The sequence below is a fragment of the Hetaerina americana genome, unplaced genomic scaffold (genome assembly GCF_022747635.1).
Source record: "Hetaerina americana unplaced genomic scaffold, ioHetAmer1.1.p SCAF_5, whole genome shotgun sequence".
In the NCBI taxonomy this organism is placed as follows: domain Eukaryota; kingdom Metazoa; phylum Arthropoda; class Insecta; order Odonata; family Calopterygidae; genus Hetaerina; species Hetaerina americana.
This window is the reverse complement of record NW_027287095.1, coordinates 3,344,028-3,367,683: the sequence shown is the minus strand read 5'-3', so window position 1 is coordinate 3,367,683 and position 23,656 is coordinate 3,344,028. Positions and strand designations below refer to the sequence as shown.

Genomic DNA, 23,656 nt, shown 5'->3' with positions numbered 1-23,656 from the left:
TTTTGCCCTCCTATTTTAATGTTAAGCTTAGCCATTTTTCTTTCTAGAAAATCGCGTAACCTTGGTTTTATTAATATTGATTTTCATCCCATACCTGTCGCACTGAATTTCCAATTCACTAAGCAATGCTTGCAACCCCTTGGCTGACGGAGAAACTAAAGCTTGGTCATCAGCGAACCTAACCGATTTTACGAATTCCCCGCCCACTTTCATTCCTACCTCCAGTTCTTCCCATGCCTCATTGATCATTTCCTCTGCATACAGGTTGAACAGCAACGGTGATAATGGGCATCCCTGCCTTACACCCCTTCCTAACACTGCCCATCCGGACTCCCCATTCCCCACCCGCACCTGAGCAGTCTGGGGCATGTACAGGTTGCGGATTAGCCTTCTTTCCCTCCAATCTATTCCTATTTTCTGCAATATGCTCATTAGTTTATCCCAATTCACTCTATCAAACGCTTTTTCGAAATCTACGAAACAGGCAAATACCTCCTGGTTGTACTCAATATTCCTCTCGATTAATAATCTCATCACTGCAATGGCATCATGCGTACCTCTCCCCTTCCTAAACCCAAACTGATCATCCCCTAAAAGTAAACATTTGCCCTACTCTCTATCCTTTTGTTTATGATCCTGAGAACAACTTTAGCTGCGCGGGATATCAAACTTATTGTCCTGTAGTCCTCAGGTGATGTAGCCTTAACCATTTTCGGAATAGGATCTAAAACCGATCTCACAAAGTCTTCCGGCCAGATTCCTTCCTCATAGATACTACGAATCAGCCCATATAGCTTCTTCCTCCCACATTTTCCTAAACATTTCAGTAGTTCCGCGGGAATGTACCCACCCCTACGAATTTATATATATATAAATATATATATATTCATATATATATATATACACACATATCTGTTTCTGTATATATGAGTATTTATTCGCCGTTTGGCGGGATTTCGTGTTTGAATGTGTATATATATATATATATATATATATATATATATATATATATATATATATATATATATATTTAATGGGCAGACACAATATAATACAAATATATATTAGAATAGCAACATTTAAAAGGGCACTCACACGGTAAATTGTTCGAGCTTTCGGCCCTCTCAGAGGCCTTCTTCAACTTGAAGAAGGCCTCTGAGAGGGCCGAAAGCTCGAACAATTTACCGTGTGAGTGCCCTTTTAAATGTTTCTATTCTATTCTATTTGTGTTATATTGTGTCAGCCCATTTTTGTGCCGCTTGTGTGAGTTATATATATATATCACGATTGTACGGAAAAACTCACATACATATGTAAATACATATATATGTGTTTTATGTGTGTGTACGTGTGTTTATATATTCATGTATATATTCATGTATACATTCATACTAAATTTTCATTAATTAGCTGTATTGAACCTGATAATGCCTGAGTGAGCCAAAATACATCACAAAACAAATCTTTTACTGCAAAGTGCATCATTGCTTTATCTTGCCTTGCAACATGGATTCCTTCCCTCCATTCATTTCATTCCTTCTCTTAAAATTCTAGTCACATTTTGTAACCATTATATCATAACATTGACAATAAATGATACTATTTCCCAGTGTCTAATCATAATATAATATAAGATATGAGCCTACGTATGTAGTTCGGCGATTAGATTATACACGTAGACCACTAAAGATTGTTACTTAGGTACTTTTCACTATTTAAAATTGAATTCTGCAACACTTTATCATCGAGGTCATCTATCGATTGTAAACCTTAGTTTCTTACCTTGTTCCCATTTCTTCCTTCAGCATTCATTGCGTTTAAATCTTCCATCACTATCGGTATGCATTCTTCCCGGAAAATTTTCAATTTTTTTACCTTAAGTAGATCACTTCAATATTTTCTCATACTTCTTCCTTCCTATTTTAAGTTTTTGTATCCAAGTATACATTCTATTTAATTTGTGAATCTGCGAATTGACGATTCCAATAACAGTATTCCTTTGCTTACCTTCCGTCTATTAATTAACAATGCATCGAAATTTTCTGCTCAACGTCATTCCAAGTTGTCTCCAACCTTCCACTCTAAATGTTTTTGTTACGGTCGCTACACCATTTTCTCCTATTTAATTATCTCATATCCATAGCTAATTTATTCATGTCTTTTTGGAAACTTTTTAAATTACCTACCCTCAGCATAGTTCTAATATTTTATACTTCTATTTTAGCTTCTGAGGTCCTCTTTAGATTACTTTCCTTGGTTGCTGTTAACTTAACTGTATAGTTATTTAATACATTGGACACCAAGAATACCCTTTATTTTGTACGCATCCAATTCAATGGGTTGGTTCCATTATTTGCCAGATTATACAAAATTTGTTCACATTTCCCCACGGTTAGGTATATGGAAATTCTACCTAATACGATGCATATTTGAAAAGTAAGAGACGTTTTTTATATCTAAATATTTGCGGATCAAAACAAATTTGTACACAAGCAGTGCTATTTACTTAATGTTTTCAAAGTTACTGAAGCTCTTGCTTCGTTTTAGTGGTCGTTGAATGCAGAAAACAATTTCCGCGAAAATTGTCGCTCTCGCCAATTGCGAATTGCGCGTGATATGATTTGATTTTTGTGTCCAAATGGATGATCATCAGCAGCCCCTACTCATCGAGAGTAGTTCCTAGTTAATGTATATACAGTAATGAGTGAAGGAAAGGTTAGATAATGGTGTCAATGCTTCAGAAATGGCCGAACAAATGTGCATGGTGATGAGAGGAGTAGCAGGTCCAGTATTCAGACCAATGAAGTATTGCAGCCAAATCAAGAGGACCAAGAATACGATCTGATCAACGATTGACAATTAGAGCTCTGGCTGATAAAGCTCCTATTGTTGGACCAAAAAATTTCCTTGAACCTGTAAAATACCACTAATAAGTACAATGAGCCGCTGATCATCACCCATCTCCATTCTCCCTTCGCTACCCATCCTGTATTTTATGATTCATATACAAGTTTCGAATAAGTTGCCTATTCTCCTGTTTAATTCTAATTCTGCATTATCCCCATTCAAGCTGGCCCCCTACACAGTCGGACACCTCAAATTCCAAGAAAAAGTAAAAAAAATCCTGATTACATTTGATATTTCTTTCTATAAAAGTTCTCATTACTCCAATTTGAGTTACGAGGTCCCCTAACCTTTCTAAACCGGAACTGATCTTTAACTCGTTAGTTGTTTGCACAACTTTGAAACTTCCTACTGATGATTCCTAGAACTACTTCTGCTGGGAGTGAAATTAAACTTATTGTCATACAGTCCACATTCGTGATTGCTATACATTTTTTCGGAATCGGGAACAAAAGTAACCTGAAGAGACGTGTACGTATCTTCTGGCCATATTCCTTCCTCTTATATACTACGGCCAAGTTCAAAGAATCCCTCCTTTCTATTTTTCCCCAAACCCTTAAGTAATTCTGATCCCTAATCTATTCCTACTGCCTTGGTCTACTTCATACCCCTCAGTGCTCTTTATATCTCGCTAACTAGTATTCCTAGATCCTGACTAATCTCGTCTATGTCACATTTGCTATTTATTTACAAACTGGAGCCGGCATAACATCTTTGAAATTAAGCTCTTCTACGTATTATTTTCATGGACCTTGAACCTTTTCTGACTCTATCAATAACTTCTCTGTCTTACCTCTTACGGTCGGTAGCGTTTTTTCCCTGCTAACTTCTATTATTCTCTTACTTTCTTACCTAGCGCTTATTCCTTACCTTGTGAATAAAATTTCTCCATATCATTCCATTGATCTTTCCACGACATTTCTTGTCTCTATCAACTCCTTGCATAAGTTTATTATTTAGGTCTCTTAGCATTAGTTTCCTCATTTCCGTGCTTACATTCTTACATTTTTTCTTTCATTCATTCATTCTGTGACCCATGGCTTCTAAATTCTCTTTTCCTCCACCATTCCTAATGTTTCCTTTACTGATTTTCCTAACTCGTTCTTAGAGTTTACCCAGCTTTCCCCTACTCTTTTCATTCCCTAAAACTCATTAATATATTTATTGAGTTAGTCATGGTAAATGTTCCTTTTTCTCTGGTTTAACCTTCTAAGATTTGCCTTTGGCACTCTCCTACCCTTCCTGATCCTTTTGGATTCAATTCCATTCCATGACTCAAAAATTATGATTCGAATCTGCACCCGACCCCAGGAAGCCTAATGCATTGACGGCTCAGTTTCTAAATCTATTTTGAACATAAGTTGGTGTTCATGTATACCTTTCATCTACCTACCTGTGTACTTCCACTCGTGATTACCTGATATTATTCTCTGCGCTAAACGGACATCTGCTAGAGGATCACAGTTGAAAAATATTTATTGGAAATTTGCAATATACCTGTAAGACCAATTTATTATAATTTTATCGGCCATTACTGAAATTCCTCGTAAATGGTTTTTGAAAAGGCAGTATCTTATAGGAGAGTATTTGATGGGATTTTGGCCGAAATCTACGACAAAAGAGCAGAAAATTTTACAATTTGGCATCTAATGACCCTATTAAAAAGCCTGGTTTTTCTAAACCAAAAATTTAAGATCCTGGAAGACAAAACAATTACACGTTCTTGTATTTTGCAGCCACTTTGATTTTAAAACTATTAATAGTACAACTTACAATTAAATATAAAAATTACCTGCATATTTGTACTAATACTATAATATTTTTCTTTACTGGAAACTTTTTACTGATCGCTCATGCGCCACTTTAATCTCAAAAAGCCTCTTTAAGATTTTCATTAGATTTTCAAGAGGACTGATCATCATCACACCACCACGCATCAACTTTTATAGAGTAGGCCTCGAATCGGTGACCATTTTCGTATCTCCCTGGAGAGTCACAAACGAAAATAATCCAAGCAGCCTTATTTGCATTCAAATATCACATAGTTGAAATTTAATCTTAAGCAACCTTACTTAATATAACTTAACATACCCACACTAGGGGAAAACTGACTCGTCATGTTAGGAGGGGCGAAAAATCTGAGTGAATGGATGAAAGTTTGAATGAAAGAAGTTGAGGGCACAAGGATGTGACATAAACCTGCACTCTTATTCGAATGGGTTATTGCAGGAAAAAAAGTGTGCCATTCAAAATGAATAGGGAAAATGAACTTACCCTAAAAATATTATTTCAGACATTCCTCTTTTTGGAGTGTATCAACCAAAATGACATACTTCAAAAAGGTGTTATGCTAAGATTTGACACTTGGTCACCACAAAATAATAAATCATTAATTAGGGAAGAATGAAGGAACTTATGCATCTAAAGAAAATTAATTTCATATAAAAGATGCAAATATCATATAATATGCAACCTGTACTAGAGCTAATACTCCATAAAAGGGATCTATTCTGAGAGAGTAATTACCTTTTTAACCAATTCCAGGAGATCCTTTAGGAACCCACGCAGTTCTTCATTTTCTATTGTCCCATTGTTATCCTGCAAATTATTGTGATGGATAATAATAAGTATGCTTTTGTGAAGTAGGACATAAATATCAGTAAATCTAATAATTTAACTGACTCATGACACAATATTCGGCAGTTTAACGGGGCCAACAGCCATTCTAAAAATTTAGTATTTAGAATTTTTACAGCATTGAGTATCAAAAATGTAATCTGAAGCAGTTAAAAAGTGATAATCTTATTTAAATGTTGCAAATATGAACAGTATCAATATCTTAGAAATATTTAAGCATTAAGTAGCTGTCAATAAAACAGTAATACTTATTCCAGATGAATATAAATCAATGTTTAATCCAGGGTCCAAGCTTGTTTGACTCATGATTTAATAGAACTATTGGAATGATTAATTAATACAGGGCCTTGGATTTCCACACAGATACTTACTCTGTCGTAAAGTGAGAAAACTCGTTCAATATCATCCTTCGTCAACTTGGTAGCGCCCTAAAAAGTGAATAAGGACATCAACTAATTAAATTGTAATTAATAATGAGTACCTAAAAACATTCTAAACTCCATAAATATTGAGCTTACAGGATGCATAAGAAGGTAATAGCAATAAATGGAGAGTAAATCAGAATTCTTAACTAGAAATACTAACTTTTAAAAGTGAGTAACGGGAAATGTTCTTATTTTCGTCTCCGAGCTCAGGTAATGTGGACGTTGATAATCCAATTACATGGCATCGGAAAGCGATTAGTCCAAATTAGAGAGAAAAATTAAATAGTAAATCTAATCGCTCTTCTGAATTTTATAAAGACGTGAAGGTAGAGGTAGAGTAATCGGCGTAATGCAATCAGCATCCAGACTTGAACACTAAGAAAATGGCTTCATGCTCAAATCTGACTAGTGCTTCTTGTTACAGCCCTGCAAACCCAGACTTATTTTTATGTACCAAATAATTTGGTAAATAGTATATTGCACACATAAATTGATTTGACATCTTCTCCTTAGGTTCACGAGATTAATGATCCTTTTGACCTATATTGTCAAAGCGAAAGAGTTCATCGCCAACTATCAACTAGGTAATTTGCAAATTATGCGTAAGTGCACTATCACACTTACCTTTGACATTTCCATTTACTTTTTCTCGCAAAAATACCCTGTCTCTTACTCTTCACAGTATCTTGATGCAATATTTGCTACTTTTACGACAAAATTTACAATAGGCAAGATCTTGAGCAATACATAGATGTATTTGCTTAAATTAGTAGCGAGGTTTCTCTGAAAGCATAGAAAATGCCAAAATTTTCTTTACCAGTGATTTAAAAGCAATTAAACACGAATGGTTCATTGAAATAATTAAATAGATAGTTCAGCAGGCTTAGTATTTATTCACCGTTGGTTTTACAGCAAAATGCTTCCATTTTAAGGCAATGAAATTCTCATAACGAATTTAATGAATTTCCTTAAGTTTTTTATAACTAGCATCGTTTTTCTGCAGATATCTTCGGTCATTGTATTTAGGGGAGTTGAAATGTTACCCTTAGATCAACCAATTAAATTACCCTTTTGGGATTTGCTAAAAATGATCTCACAAAATAAATTAGATACAAAATATGCTTCACGTAAAATACACTTAAAATTTATGATCGCATTAACTTTTTCCTCGAAAATGTTTTTCTATTACATTTAAATCAGTATAAAATGCTGAAATTCTTATTTTGGTTGAAAATAATATCAGCAGAGTTCAATTGTTAAGTGAATTATAAGAAATCTTGTCTAGAAAATAGGTTTGAAAATTTTATTATAACTGTATAGCTAAAACAGTAAAACAAGTTTCCTGCAAAAGAAAATCATACTCTAGTATTTGTTTGTTGTTTATGGAAGAAAGGTTTCCATTTAAAAAACCGCGAGAAGGTAAAAATGAAACTGGCAAAAGGAGCATGAAAAATATTCTGAAAATTTAGTGTTCACCACAAAATATTATATCACATGTAAAGCATTATACAGGTAAACATATCTGTAAATAAAGCAATAAACCTGTAAACAACGTTCAAAGGTAATTATGAGAACTATTATCTTAATTTTCTTTTTCTAGTTTAGCAGGGTGCGAGATATTCAACCTTTTTTCCCAGATTAATGAATTGAATATTCGGGCATATGTTTTTTTTATCTTCTATGAGGAGGAAATTTGAAAAAAATGCGGTGCGAGTGTAAAAATGTAATATTCGCAAGAAGATTAGCCGTGCGTTGGCTGACTAAGGGAGTGAGTGAGACAATACGCGGGATGGAACAGATCATCACTTCCTCCTGGTGGCGGCCAGGTGCGAAATGAAGAGCAGGTTTCATGTGGTGAGATGACACAAGGGAGAAAGAGAGATAGAGAGAGAGGGGGGGTAAAGCGTTGGGGACGAGCGCTGTGTGAGAGTGACACTATCTTCATAAAAAGCATACACCGCGTGTCCGCGTCCGTCCGGCCCCGAATTACTGGCTCCATCAGAGGGGATTCTCAAACTGAAGAAACGGTGAATTTTCGCAAGGGACGCTGTCACAAGCGTTCTGGCATATTGACTTTACGACCTCCACACTATTACTCTGGTCTCTCGGAATTCACCGCAGTGAATGAACTACCCCTTTACCACGCAAGTATATCACAAATTAGGCTAGAATTTTCAAATGCATAATTAGAAATTACTTTATTTTTAAAGTATGAGAGCAAAATTTAGTTCACTGCAGAAGTAAGATGGCCTGCCAGACAATGGGGAAACTTATTTTAATAAATATTAATGCATTAAAAATGATGATACGTATTTTATTTGTTTTTATGAATATTTATAAAAATATGCAATTTTATTTATAAACTCATAAATAAAAGATGGACATATTTTAAAATAAATTACATATTATATTAAACGTTGACTAAGCTGTAAGGAATGATATATATAAGAAGTCAAACTTCGAAAATTGTATTAACTGTTCGAAAACTTCAAAAAAATAAGTGAGTTTCCAGAGGAAGCAAAAGGTATTTAAGACCTTATCATTATTCGATGCTAGGCAGCTTACTAGTGCTCGTTAGGAATTCTTATTTTTCGTTAATGAGATTCAAAACCATTAGAACCCTTGCCATTAAGCTGGTAGCTCATGTAAATCTTGCCTGAATCCCAGTTTAATGAAATACGATATGTAATCCACAGACAAATCCACAGCATATTATAAGGAGGCCAATTTCCCATGCAAGAATAAATTAGATGGGGCGGAAACTCAAAATTATAAGAAAAGGTTTAAGACGAAAATTTATTCGGATGATTGGTGCTATTACTTCAACTAATACACCGGAGAAATAATATTCTCAAAAACAAAATGTTTGAGATTTGTTAAATGGATTTTCAATTAAATTAAGCAACCGTTACATTTTGTTCAGATGATAGCTAACTTTTGATGTTACTAAAAACCATAAGTTTTCATGCACAAAGTATATTACAAACGAATGAGTCCTGCAAAGAGTGGGAGATGAACGAACTCCGTGCTCTGAATTCATTGAAAAATATAAGAGAAATCCTCAACAGACGCACTCTACAATAAAATACTATTCCCGTGCATTCTCTAATTATATTTCCATTGAAAAAGAGAGAGAAAATAGCACAAAGGGAAGACCAAGATTAAATATGTAAATCAGACATTATATACACACACACATATATATATATATATATATATATATATATATATATATATATATATATATATATATATATATATATATATATGGGGAATGTAAATGTATATATGTACAGTCCCCATTTATACATATGGGGAATGAAGTAATGATGAAAGTGTGGCTGAGAAAAAAATGAAGTAAACGGATGCAAAGAACTATTCTTTGATTGTATAACTATAGAAGATGACTGCAAATGTTAATATTTGTGAAATAAAACACTTGGTGTTACTTACGAAATGTTTTTTTGAAAGAATGAATCGTGAGTTTGACAGTAAGTGCTAGTAAAAAGATGTTTAATTAGTATACGTGGAGTTGTTTTATACATTTGGTAATTGTAGGGAGATTGTGAGATGAGAGAAAGATCTGATCATTTAAAGGTTGAATCCGGGGGCATGAACATTCGCAGTGGAAAAGAATAATTTCTTCTTCATTGCCATTAAATTTTGTATTTACTCATCTAAGAGTGACAGAATCATTGGAAATGACGGAAGACAGAATCATATCAGGTCCTGTAATATGAAAGGAAAACAGAGATATGTATTCTGTCAGCCTCGCTACAACCTTACGATGACAAAGAAATCAAAGGAATTTTAAAACATTTCAACAATAAAAACTATTAAAAAACCTTTATGCAACGTGCTATGCCAAACTTTTGTGTTAACGTGTCCGTTATCCTGGGGAAATTAGTTATATCGCGTTGCAGCTTGCGCGCAGGCAAGAGAAGTGATGCGATGGTATACGCGAGCTGATAATGTTGGCATTCCATGTGATGGTGAACCTTGAAGATAGACCGCATTTGAGACAGTTTGATGAATACGTATTTGGATGGATTTTGTATTTTGTAAAGGACGATGTATATACATTTTTCACTCTTGGGTAACCTGTCCCGGAGACAGTTTGGGAACTCTCCGAGGAGACATATTTCAATTTTTGTTCCGTGAGTCATTCGTGCAGAGAGTGGAAAGGGCCTCCGTAGTTCCACATGATACACCACAGTTTTGACTAGCGGGTTTTAACTTTGCCATCGCGAGAAGCAATCTTGAAGTTTTCAATGCTATCAAGCCTTAACTTTTGAGATATCTGAAGAGTAATAGATTTTTCAAGCACTAATAAGGACAAAGAAAGTAAAGGAAGCACTAAAGAACCCAAAAGGGATTTTTCTCTGTTCAAACTTCAATTGATGTTCAAATAATTTCCATTTTGCCAATAACAACATGCCGAAGTTTCTTTCATTACGTATGTTATATATTTTAATGGACATTTTAGCTCCATAGTTATACCAATAAATTTTAAAATATTTCTAAAAGATTTTAAACAATAATACTGGGATTATATTTTGAAAAAAATAACACAAAGCTAAACAAAATAATATTTTCAAAGACTATTTTTAATATGATAGATATCTCATATAATTCCTCCACGGTCAATTATGATAGATTGACCTATCAAAAACATCCACACAGTTTGAAGTTTTATCTCAATTTAGATTCCAAGAAACTGCGGAAGATGCCGCAGCGGTAACTTTTAACGGAGTCATCCGCTGATATGCAATTCAATGCAACAATTTCAGAGTGCAAAAACCCAGAGTGCAAAATTTCAGAGTTTAAGAGGACGCCTCGATTGCTTAACTGGCTAAAGCACTCGACCGGACATCGAGGGATCAGGGTTCGAATCCCGGTCAAGGCGAATTACTTTTACACTCTGAAATTGTGGCACTCAACCTAGATAATTTGGTCAATACAGGAGCATGCAATTTATAATTTAACGGTTAATGTTAAGGATAAAAGTTGGCAGCCCTTACTCTAAAATTAGCATTGCCTTCCTTATGTATGCCGGCGAGGAAACAAATGAGGGCGATATTTATATACAATTCCCGAAAGGAATCACATCAAGGAAGAAAACTACGCATGAGGAGGAAAACTCGATGGTCTGTTATTATGCTTCTCATAGTATTCGTAAAAGTAGTAAAAGAGGTAACTGCCAACTTTTGGTTGAACAATAAGAGAACTAGTCTTATGTTAGCACCAGTTATACATAATATAATTTACACTAAATCTTACTAGAAACATTGACAATTTGTTTCTCTTTTGGTTAACTTGGTTTTTTGGGTTTAATGCTAGGATTTAATCAATCTGACGGTCTGGTGTCTACTCTAGAATGGCTAAAAAGCATTAGAGTGTGCTAGAGCCATGCAACTCGTAAGGAAAAGACAGAAATGGTGCAAAGGGATAGATATAGAGAGATACTTACTTCTATTCCTTCCTGTGAATAAAGAAGAATCGAGAAAAGTATAGACATTGAGAAGGAAAATTTGAACCTCTGCTAATGCTTTATTTTTATTTATTTAAACATTAATGTATTATTAACTGAAAAATATATGAAAAAATAGAGAATGAAATTTTAGAATAGAAATATAAGTCGAACTTAAACTTTCAAATCAGGCATTGCTTTCAAAATTAGTGTTTCTTTTTTGATCCATCTTTTGCAACGTTTAACTTGAACTTATGAATATTTCATTATCAATTTAGAATGTGTGCTTTTGAACTACTGGTTTAATTGATTGGCTCAATCATCATTTGTGACTGAAAAATGTCCAGTAGTTATAGAAAGACAACCGAGCGAAATGAGCTCATTAACATTAGCGAAAAATAAAGCATCTAATATTTCGGTTTGACATACCTGTAAGTATATTACGCGCAACGAAGGACGTTTATTTTTAAATTGCTTTCACTTAACTTCATGTGAACAAAAATTAAAAACGACCTTAATGTCGATCAATATCGGATGTACTTATGTCGGTTAAAATGAAGAAAGGTTTTTAAACTGATCTCTTTCCACACATCCTATTGCTTTGTTTATTTCAGCGTTACCTCTCCAACGCTTTGGAATACGGATGTCTTCGCCTCGAAAAGTTTATGCTTGAAGACCGAACACATGACGGCGTCTCAACTCTTAACTGCTGGAAATACCCCCTACAATTGTAAATGTAGCAAGCCCAAACACTTTATGTGAAAACAGGCACCCCACTTCATTCACAGAAAGAGAAGCACTCATTGGGCGATAGTGCCTCACAACTTCTTTGTTTAACCAGCCGTTTTACGCTAGTTGTCACCTATTCATCTCGTTGCTATTATTACTACTCATTTGAATTGAATTTGAAAATCGATTAACACTAGGTGTGCCCGTCCAAATGGATCTACGATCCATGCATGTTTATCATTCTCAATATAACCACAGTTGTTTGCCCAACACAATATTTTACACAAGAAAGTGACGCTAAAATAAAAACAGAGATAAAACTTTACATTGGAACTTAATATGTTTCTCAGGATTTGGAAGTATTCCCAACGAGATAAAGAAATGAGTATAGGCCAATATGCGGTATTGGGATTTAACCAAATCATAACCAGATCATGAAAAAATATTAAAATTTCAGCTAACATTAAGGCACTTTGAAAGGACTGGACTCATAGCCGCAGTAGGGAAAAACTTCGACGGTAAAGATTATTTTCGCTCGACTAAATTCTAGACCGGAACCCTTGCACCTCCACCACGAAACCCTGAATAAGTTAGCCGGATGCTTTGGCAATTTATTATTTTTTAGAGTAATTTTATGACATTTTACTGACTTCATTTCATTTTTTCGCTTTATCTGATTAATTTTTATTAAACTTAAATCATGGAAATAATCTATTAACTATGCATCGGATCATTTTACATGTATGCAAGTTTAACTTTGCTATACTGTTAAAATTTTATCAATACGTTTTTAATTTTTTATCAATATTTTAGAGGAAGTTGAATCAGAAGAAAGACAGTAAGCAGAAAACATTCCATAGATAGACCACAAATAAGATGAAAGATCAAACTAAGTGCAAAGTGCATATTCAAATTAGTTGTCCAAAAATTGCACAGCAAGTATTTAGATATAGTTTTGCCAATTCTGCTAGTGTGCATTACAAGATTATTTTAGAAAACATATAGCTACAACTATTCATATATACACACCGAAAAATCAAGCAAATCACATTTTGGTACAAATATGTACCGCAAGCACATTTCACTTGAGAATTTTTTGTTGCAACGATAATATGCTTAAGATAATTTGTGAAATTAGATTCATCAGAAGGTTCATGGAAGGAATAAAACTTTATACCAATTCTCACCTTAAAAACCTGCCTGCAGAGGAAATTTTCCTTCACGGGTAGTAGTCTGGAAAAGAGCAAGTTCCATAAAATTAGCATAAGTGTGTAATTATAAATTAATAGTATTACGCTTAACTTAAATGCATATTAAATTTATAATTTATATATATAATATATAATTATATGTAATGCAGTGTGAATTGTTTCCGACATACTTGCTATGTTGCGTTAATAATATTACAGAAAATTACCGCGGGGATCTGTAGGAGGGGAATAATAAAGAGAAGTGGCAAATTAATTCATATATAAGGCCATTTTAATGCAAATTGCATTCAATTCACACTCTGGCCTACTACTTCCAATTTTGGTAAATGATCGTAAAGAATAATCATAAAATAAAACATGAGTGATCTAATTTACAAGTATAATGCTCTTTTATTTTCTAATCAAGGCTTTCCCAACCTTAACCTTATAATTTTTTGTAGAATTGCATTGTAAAACTTTTTTCATTTAGAGTCTAGTTAAATAAACTGGTGACGACGGGTTGATTCATAAAAGTCATTTTTTAACTTCTTGATTTATTTTTCCGAAACTTTCTTTGGGGAAGTAGGCGCAGAGAAACGTTATCCTACCGCGAATATTTACTGTTTATAAAATGAACGAAACGTTTACCGAAGGCTTTTATCAGTGATGGTGTTTCGAGAAGGAATTTCAACCCTTTCGGGATTGGGATCACTTTAATTTTTTTTCGGAATATTTTAACGAATGTCCAACAACACAAAAAAATAATATCATCCCCGTTTTAATTGCACACTTTCATTTGCGGTGTATTCTGTTAGCAAGCGACTCAAAAGAAGGCGGAGGTAGTTGAAAACTCTTTAATTTTTCCTAATATTAAACTATGTGGAACTTTCTATCCACGGGTTTTTCCATAATTATTATCTGCTACTCAGCACTCGCAATGATGAATATAACAGAATAGAATGGTATGGTTAGCACATATGACCGTCAGCTAGTACTTCAACCTTACCCTTCAAGGGCTTTCGGAAGAGCATATACGTAGTGTTTTATTTATTGATTCTCTTCCGGAAATACAATTATATTTTATACATTGAATTAGGTTAAAAATATTATATAATTATTAAAATATATTTTATTTTCGATTTCAACGCGAACCCAGTCATTCTTTACGACATCAACTCATTGGCCCTCAACTTGAAAAACGGGAGACTATAATTCAGTAAATATGCGGCATGTGACCTGTGACCTGGTGCAGGTCAGAGGTCATCGGACTGTAAAATGTTGGCGAAAAACGTATAAAAATGCTGATTTGCATGATGTAGTAAGTATGATCGAAATGGCATTGAAAAATATTTCGTCTAATGTATGAGATCAGCTTAAAGAGAGATTTTGAAGTGCTAGTCTTAAGAGAAAAGCTAAAAAATTTGGTCAGAGGTGGCAAAATACCAATACACTTATTTTTAGCTCTGACTGCTTAGAATCGAAGAAAAAATAAATTTTTTAATCTGAATTACACCAGAAATTCTATATTTAAATATTTACTATCGATTAATTATCCAATATCACGAAAAAAGACTCCCAAGAAAACCACGATCAAAAACAAACCTATCGATCAGACATCAATCGATTACTACCATCAAAAGTGTTCAGAGATTAATTTTCGAATTGCTGAACATTTAAGGTGCGCAGGAGGATTGAGTATAGTAGGAGAGTGATACATTTCTTGAAACAATATTTGATAGTCTTCAATAGGATGAATTCTATTGGACACTACCTTGTTTTATGCCAATGGGCAACCGAATGTTCCATAAACAAGGAATATGTCTGCATTGACTCGGCCATTACACAAACATATTTCCACTAAAAATTTTGGGTGAATGTTTTATTTTCAATATGTATCGCACATTATTGATTAGATCTGTGAAAAAATATAACACTTGATTCTGCCGCTTGAACCTTGGAATGCTCTCGCTTCAAAATGTTCTCATGACATGACATTAAATTATATTTTTATTCTCTTGCGGAACGGTGGATGAGAAAATATGTAGCATTCGATCAGATTTTAAATATTACACCGTAGCTCAACCGTGTAACGTAAATCGGAACTATGAATTCCATATTTAAGTTCATTCATTACAAAGGAAAATTAATAAAAGCATGAGGGAATTCAGCAAAAATTAACATAACTTAATTTGCGTCCTCGGGTCTATTTAAGTTTGTTTGAAAGAGAAAAATGTTTCGTTAAGTGTCACATATTATATTTCTGTTAGTGTACAAGGGTCATATCGACGCTCGCTGTGACAGCATATCGCATTACCTACGTTTGTTCACTTCGCTCCTCATCTAATATGAGTAGTGAACTGTAAATTATTTAAAAAGTAAGTAATATAACCACTTGCTAGAAGACATACGTATGTTAACCAAGAAAAAGTTTTAAATGAGTCCATGTCAATAATAGCTACGAGTTTCAAACCCTCGCCAAATGAAACATTTCATATCTATAAACCACTCAACTTATGCAAACGGACTAGTACGTTTCAGAAGTTTCTTGCAATTATTAATAACATACAAAAATATATTAAATCAATAAATAAACCTGATTTGAAAGTTATTTAATTCAGTGTAATTCACAGGTTCATAGTATAGAAACCAATTGTCTAAGAAAAAGTAAAGAAAGCGACTAAACTCGGGAGGAGGCAGAGGAGAGTTTAGAGGTCGGAAAATAAAGAAACAACCGCAGCAAAGAGTGGAGCCAAACATTCAATATGTTGGCGTAAAGTTTTATGCAAAATATTTGGTTCAATCTTAACTTGGATTGATTCCCGCATTTTTTCAGTCTGAAATGTTCGAAATCCAGGCATATTTCAATATTCCTTGCCTTTCTAATTTTTCTTTATGGGTAACAACACCAAACTTATCAGTCTTTTCATATTCTTCAGCTGAATGGAGACGGAATCCGTCCATAACAGAAAATTTCAGACATTTAATGAGATTGAGGAAATTGAAATTAAGGAAAATACTCAATACGGAGTAAACATATTGGAGACGAAAAAAATGCGTGTGATACCCATACTTCTTTCGATTTTACCTTCCACTTTTTTATTTACAGAGAGCCAAAAATTTTGTAACAACCGTGCATGAAATCCACTTGCATCAACATTATTTTCTCTCAAACCAGATGACGCTATATTTTAGCCAATTATTTGGGGAAAAGAGAAATTGCTTTTATTTTCATAATGCAGGATCATTTGAATTTGTTAAACGAAAATTAAAATAAATTATTAACCATAAGAACTAATTGGTCATGAAATTAGAATAAAATAAAGGGTCTAGAGGATAATTTATAGGGTGCGATTAGAGACGGCTGCTTTTAAATAGTCTTTCTAGATCTTCAATTAAGTACCATTTTATTGTTTACTTGTATTTGTACGTCTTTTACTGTAATTATAGCAAATCCCTCTTTAATTTAAAAAATCTCCTATCTTGGGGATTGGAAGTTAAACCTTTACTTTTTAAACGCTTTGCCTTCATGCCGAGCTAATATAAACTTTGCACAAACTTAATTATGTCACGAGATTTTATTAAGTCCTATATTATTTTTAAAATGAGAAACATGAAAAACTGGGATAAAGAATTATGAGATTTGCTGTTAAGGCGTCGTTTTAAATGATTGCTCGAAGGCTATTAGCTTTTGAGTAAGTGTGGAATGTATATGTATACATTATCAAGCTTGATATTGTTTATTGGAGCTTGAAAATTGAAAGTTTTACTTCAGGTAGAAGGAATCGAATGGAAAATTCCAGAAATTAGTGTCTCAGTTATTGCTTTCTGATTAAGTAGTATGCGGAAATAAAAAAAGACATTTCTTTTGCCGTATATGTTAAGTGCCATCATGAGGTAATATTTTTACTTATTTTTCAATTAGTCTCACCAGATTGATTGTTTAAAAACACGATAGTTAAGATAACATATTATATTATCCAATATTTATAATTTTCTGGATCACAACCGATCATTTTCTACTCTTTTTGAAAACTTGCGGTGAATGTTAAAACGCTAGACTCCATATGGGAAGCTAATCTATACAGTATAAATTTGATAATTTGTTAACCTAGCCTTATATTGAAGGAATACGAAAGCTCGCGCTAATATCATATATATAAATGGATCATTGACAAATTTTTATTGTAAAACTCTTGTTCAGGATTAATTGTCAAAATATAGACTTACTTGGCCATTTCTGATAACTGCAAGCGCCCATCTTTGTTGGCATCAAACACTTGGAGCTGAAGGTAGAAATTATGTTAAATGTGGCATGAATAATTTAGTGGTCAAATTTTATGTCATTACAATTTTTTAAATTAGCCTAGCGCATATTAACACAGTTAATAACATGCAACAGTATTTACTTTATTCATCAATAAATGTTATTATTTAATTACGTATTTACTCGAGATAAACTTAAGAATGGCGCCTGTAGTCTATGTAGAGATTTGTCTATTGGTAGTGATTGAATTCCATTCATGCAACAAAATACGAACAAACCCGGCAATTTTTAAAATTATTTAAATTTTTAAATCCATTTTTTTGCGATTCTAGAACCTTGAATCATATCAATTTTTTGCCAATCAGAAGTAATTAAGATTTTTCTTAAATATCTTTCATTATTGAGACAGCAATGGTGCAGGAAATGTGAAGCTAACTTCAAGCGCCATTTCCATCAGATTTTTTAAAATAACAAATTAAAGCATATTATTTATTTATCAAAATGCGGCGACTCAAAAAAATCGTGGAGAATTGCATTTCTAAGAACAGAACCTCTGTTATGCATGTCAAGGATTTTTCCCAATTTATTAGATTTTACTCTATTTTTCGAACTAGCAAAATATTAGACACCATCAATATCATTACAATTTTTGTGAATGCAGTAGAAAGTCAAAGGCGGTTCGATTTAGATTTAGAAGATTAGAACTCTGAAAATAACGGAGACAAGTCAATATATGCCAGGATAAACATATTCTCCTAGCTGCATTTACAAGTATAACGTTTTAAGTTATATGGTATGATATTGGACTTTGGGTGATGACGAACAAACATCCCAGAATTATGAGTCCAAAATAAAACAATCCTTATACTTATTTGTGTATAAGCTCAGCTTCAACGAACACTGGCTTCAGCTTAAGGAGAACATTTTAAAGATGTGAATCGGATGTATGATACCGTTGAAAAATATTAAAGGAAATTATGCTTGATTGTTATTATAAATAAAATCGTCAAATCCAGTGTACACAATACGTTAAGTTTTGCTGTCAAGTTCCATTTTCCGACAGAATTCAAAGCTATAAGAGTATAAATTAACTGTCGGCATTTGTTTAAAATATCAATAAAAAAAGTAACATCAGGAGCCCCTATCAAGTCTCGTAAATAATATTTTTTGCCATTATAGTTTCTAAGCTCAAATGAAAGAACCCTGCGGCATAATGAAAGTATGTTATAAAAAGTCCCCTTTAATAAGGGAAGATATTATTATAAAATAAGACCATATATGTTCCAAATTTCTTGCACCATTCATCGTTTGTGCTGATCTGATAGAAACACCCACAGTAAAAGTAATGATATATTTTACAAACGGAAGAATTTTGATATTTTCTCATCAATTTTGCAAATATTTTGAAAACATGTGACTTGGAAATTTGCGAAAGGATTTTCTTAGACTTGAATTTGTCATAAAGGAGTATTGCTAATTCCATTATTTTGGGCTAAGATCTTGATTAATGCAAAAGTATTTGAATTTGCTTATGGTAAAAAGAACTTTTCATAGCTATAATTTTCTTACCATCGTGTCCGTGTATTCGATTAATTTATCTTCTGATACGTCGTTAATCCTCTTTGCCTCCTTCAGTAAATCTCGTAAGAAGTTCTGTAAGAAAACGGTTTAGTAAGCATTTTAAGAGCAGATATGAAATGGCAGTTTTTATTTGAAAGGTTTTAGAAACAGTTAGAATAGGAAATAAGAAATGGGAATTTTATAAGTAATGCGAGTAGGAGCCCAGCTAGCACAAAAATATGTTAAGGATATCCTATCAAGTTTTAATCCCTGTATTTAAGTGAATAGAATTGAAATTCAAAGATTTTGGGATGAAAGTACTGACACTCAAAAATAGCAATTTTGAATGCATATTGAAAAATTGTCATGAGATAATATGCATATTATTCGGCGAAATTTATTATTTTGAGTTAAATTCGATGAAAATTTCAAGGTTTTACCTAAATGGTCCTTTTATAGTTCCCATGATAAATATTTTCAACGTTGGCAACCATTGGTAGCATTGGCAGTACCTTTCGGCGTGTTTCTGCTTTTGCTTTTTTATCTCATGTTTTTTGATCTCTCCGTGTCTTCGGTAAAATTCAACAACCAACAAATATTACAGCAAACCCGCTGAGATTCTGATATTTTTTGTAGGTTTTCCTTTGAAAAATTAGGCGGGTTTAAATTTTTTTTAATGGCATATCGTTTTTTTCCAACAGATTCAGAGATTTTTGACTACGTATTTTCGTGTAGATTTCCCATGCACGCGGGGATGGGCAAGAGAACAAGTTGCTTTTTTCGCCATGTTTGGGTCTAATCTCAAATTTACGATCTTTCGCGTGCGTGTCTCTTGTAAAACGAAATTAAATTACGACCTCCCCTCATTTCGCAATGAATCCTAGATTAAGCAATAGATTTTACAGCAGCTGAGTTCAATTATGTTTAAATTTCTTCTCATAAAGTGACTTTAATTGTTATAGCTGCGATAATGATTACGTTCTGTGAATATTTTCTCCTTACTAAACCCTAGTTTTTTTTATTTCTCGTGTCTCAATGACACCTGATATTATATTGGTTTTATATTGTTTCCAATTAAATACAAAGTTCAATATTTGGTACCCCCTGTCGAAGAAATTAATGGTTTTTATTTATCAATTTTTCCATCGATTCGATCGGCGTCGGTCGAGGATCTAATTTTTCTGTGGAATAGACTGCTTAGTGCAATGATTTTGTCGCTTATTATATAATGTTAAGTGAAGATTTTTGCGGTAGAGGGATGGTGTGCCCTAACAGTATCATATTTCTGCTTTGCAGTACATATACTGCAAGCGCCATTGAGCTTTAGATTAGGTACCATTCTATGTGTTTCCCAAAAACTTCAGCAAGTGTACTTAGATTGCACTTAGACTGAACTGAAATGAATTTTCTGACGTAGTTCGAAGTATTTTCCATGCAAACACAAGAGGTGGCTAGCTTATGATGAATTGTGTAAATATTTAAAAGTAATTTTCTAATCCTCATCATATCGGTTTTTAAAGAAAGCTTTTCTATCTGAACGTGGTTATTATTTCACGTATTGAAATATATTGTCCCTAGATTAAATAAACCAGTGTTAATAAAGTTCACTATGTACAGCCAGGACATGCAGCACTCATTATTAGTAGGTGGAAGCCATGGCTGACGAGACAGTGAGCCTCTTTAGAAAGAAATTTCCCTCGGAACGCCCTCTATATGTTACTCTTCCGAGTAACTAGATTCGATGGCATTGATTTATGCTATAAGAATTTCAGTTGATATAATATTTTCTCTGACGTAGCTTAAATGTTAATAACGTGTAGCTGCCTTAAACATTTGTTTGATATATTTCATCCTCTTTGATTAAGTAGATTGGATTTTAAACTTTTTTGTAGAAGCGGAAGATAATTTAAATTTAATGGTGAAAAGGTTATAATTATGCACCTAAATTTGTGTGACAATTAAAAAGCTTGCTTTAGTTATGGTTTTGAAAATGTCATGTAAACACACAACCTATAAATACGTACATGTGTGTGTATGTGTATATATATATATATATATATATATATATATATATATATATATACACACACACACACATGTACGTATATATAGGTTGTATATTTACATGATGTGTGTGTATATATATATACATAACAATGCAAATATACATATCTATATATATTTTTCCATTGAATTTGAATGTCCATCAACATTAAACTCAAATAAATTTTTCAGGTTATTATACCTTCAGCTCATCTGCTTCTATGTATCCACTTCCATCGGTATCATACTCTCGCCATATCTGTAGAAGAAAGAGAAAAGCAGTGGTAACAATATCATCTCGCTCCAAAATGCACACGAGTTTGACATGCCGATTATAGTGAAAGGAATATTGCATATTTAATTATACATTGGATACATTAATTGAACGTATAACAGAACTTGTTTGGAGATAACATTTATTGCATCATCCCAATATATGTATAGTGTATAATATTTGGCTGCCTCATATTTTTACTTTTCAATTTCATTATACTTAGAATGCATTCCAAAGGGCTTCTTCTTATTTTGTTGACTTAATGGTGCATTAGGCCTTTGATAAGTGTTCAGCTTGCTTATTAATGTGTAACTGATCGGGGTTAGTGATTTGATACTAAATGCTCTTGGTTCCACGCCAAACAATTCCACATGCAAATTCACTAAGTGAAGGGCTTCAGTTGACTTTTACGTCAAAATTAGCAAACCCGTACTTTGAAAATACACGTCAAAGATTAAACACTTAAATAACAGAATAGAGGCCGTTCTGCTGATCACGATACGAATGAAATTACACTAAGCGAAATTGCGTGCAGTGGAAACTCATTCTATTTTTTAGACTGGAAATGGCATGCTCAACTGCGGGTATAATAAAACATCATCTATCAGATTTAATAAATCCTGAGAGTGGCATAGGGTGTGATGTCAAAACTCATAAAGAACATAAAATCTTCTGCTACGTAGTGAACTTTGGTTGGTCTCTTGCATACTCTATTTATTTCATTAATATAATTAAGTACTTGTGCATTCGGTTTTTAGAACTACTGAATTCTTTTTTATTTCTTATTACTGCATGATTCATTGGATTTCAAATTTTGAAATTAAGAATTTAGTGGAAAGACAAAGGTTAAGAATAAGTTTTTGTTAAAATCTGTTATTAAAAAAAACTTTTCGAACACCTGTGGGCATTCAAAGGTACTGCTTTGCATTTTTCATCAAAATTTTACGCTCTCGTGATGTCCAGTATCCTTTGCAGTCACAACAGATTACTATGTTCATTGATGTAGGTAGCTTTCGGCTTTCATTGAGAGTAATTTTACAATACAAAATATTACATTTTGCAGGTCTTATAGACTTTAACTTTTGTGAAGCGGCGTAGAACGCACCTTCATTTCTCTTCGAAAGACCACAGCTTAAATATATTCAAGCTGAAAATAAATTAAGTTTAAAAACATTCCACTTAAAGCAGAATTCAGAGTCTATCTATGCATCAAAATACGGCTTTGAAAACCTACAAAAATCGTAGGATTAATTGAGGTGAAGATGTTATATGTTAGTCCTCCGAGGAACTAGACTCGATGGCAATAATTTGACGTGCTTTGAGCGCAGTGTCTGCCCATATGGCAAGTCTGCCCATATGGCAATGCTCTGTTTGCATTGTGCATTGCGATTTAAACGCCCAATGTTACCCAGAGAGCAGAATAATGCTGCACTTCCCGCCCTCTGTCCTTGTTCTACCATATTCATTCATTTATCCTTGTGGATAAATATCAAAATATATAAAAATATGTAGAGAAATACATTGAAGAATTACGGTAAAGAATTTATTACTGTCGACTAGTTTCGCTAAACAGTAGCGCTGATGCTACAGTGTAGAAAAACCAGTCCATCATAATAAATTCTTTCCTGTGGATACGCAAAGTCTTTTTGATTCTTCCTTAGTGCAATATTAACTGTATATTTCGTCGGCATTGCAAAATTAAATATCACAGATATATCCTTAATCCGGGTATCACGTAAACTTTTATTTCAAATCAGATCGGTTTCATTAAATTCTACCCGCTATTCATCCATAAATTAATTTCTCACCTCTTACAAACGCCCAATTAGGGGGGCTTTATATAAATCATTTCCTGGACGGACGCTTCCATAGAATTTACCACAACAAGCTACAAGGGAAACAAAGAATCATTATATTTCAATTTTCTAATCATGACTCACACGTTTGTGCAATTGCGTACTGTGGAAAAAAACATTTATGGAAATTTAGTTAAGAGTTAACAAATTTAGGGCAAATTCATGGTAATGCCCGTTTATCTGCAGCCATTGAAGGAAAATCGGATATGGAGTGACCGGATATGAGCGTTCATGTAGCATTTCTGATACTAGCAAAAAGTTAAAATAAAATTTGTTCGCATTCAAAGGTCACTTTAAAAAAGGA

The 23,656-nt window shown here is 33.4% G+C and overlaps 1 protein-coding gene across 3 annotated transcripts in view; it reads right to left on the bottom strand.

Moving 5' to 3' along the window:
• The window catches only part of Cbp53E (Calbindin 53E), a 204,314-nt gene that overhangs the window by 5,651 nt on the left and 175,007 nt on the right, over positions 1-23,656 (bottom strand). For 2 of the 3 annotated variants that reach the window (XM_071592097.1, XM_071592098.1), the window contains exons 6-12: positions 21,425-21,481; positions 19,189-19,272; positions 17,583-17,638; positions 13,353-13,398; positions 11,437-11,448; positions 5,913-5,969; positions 5,431-5,502 (exon numbers count right to left, since the gene is read on the bottom strand). In XM_071592097.1, the coding sequence (XP_071448198.1) occupies positions 5,431-5,502; positions 5,913-5,969; positions 11,437-11,448; positions 13,353-13,398; positions 17,583-17,638; positions 19,189-19,272; positions 21,425-21,481 (384 nt within the window). The remainder of the gene's footprint in view (positions 1-5,430; positions 5,503-5,912; positions 5,970-11,436; positions 11,449-13,352; positions 13,399-17,582; positions 17,639-19,188; positions 19,273-21,424; positions 21,482-23,656) is intronic. The other variant, XM_071592099.1, reaches the window with a different exon arrangement.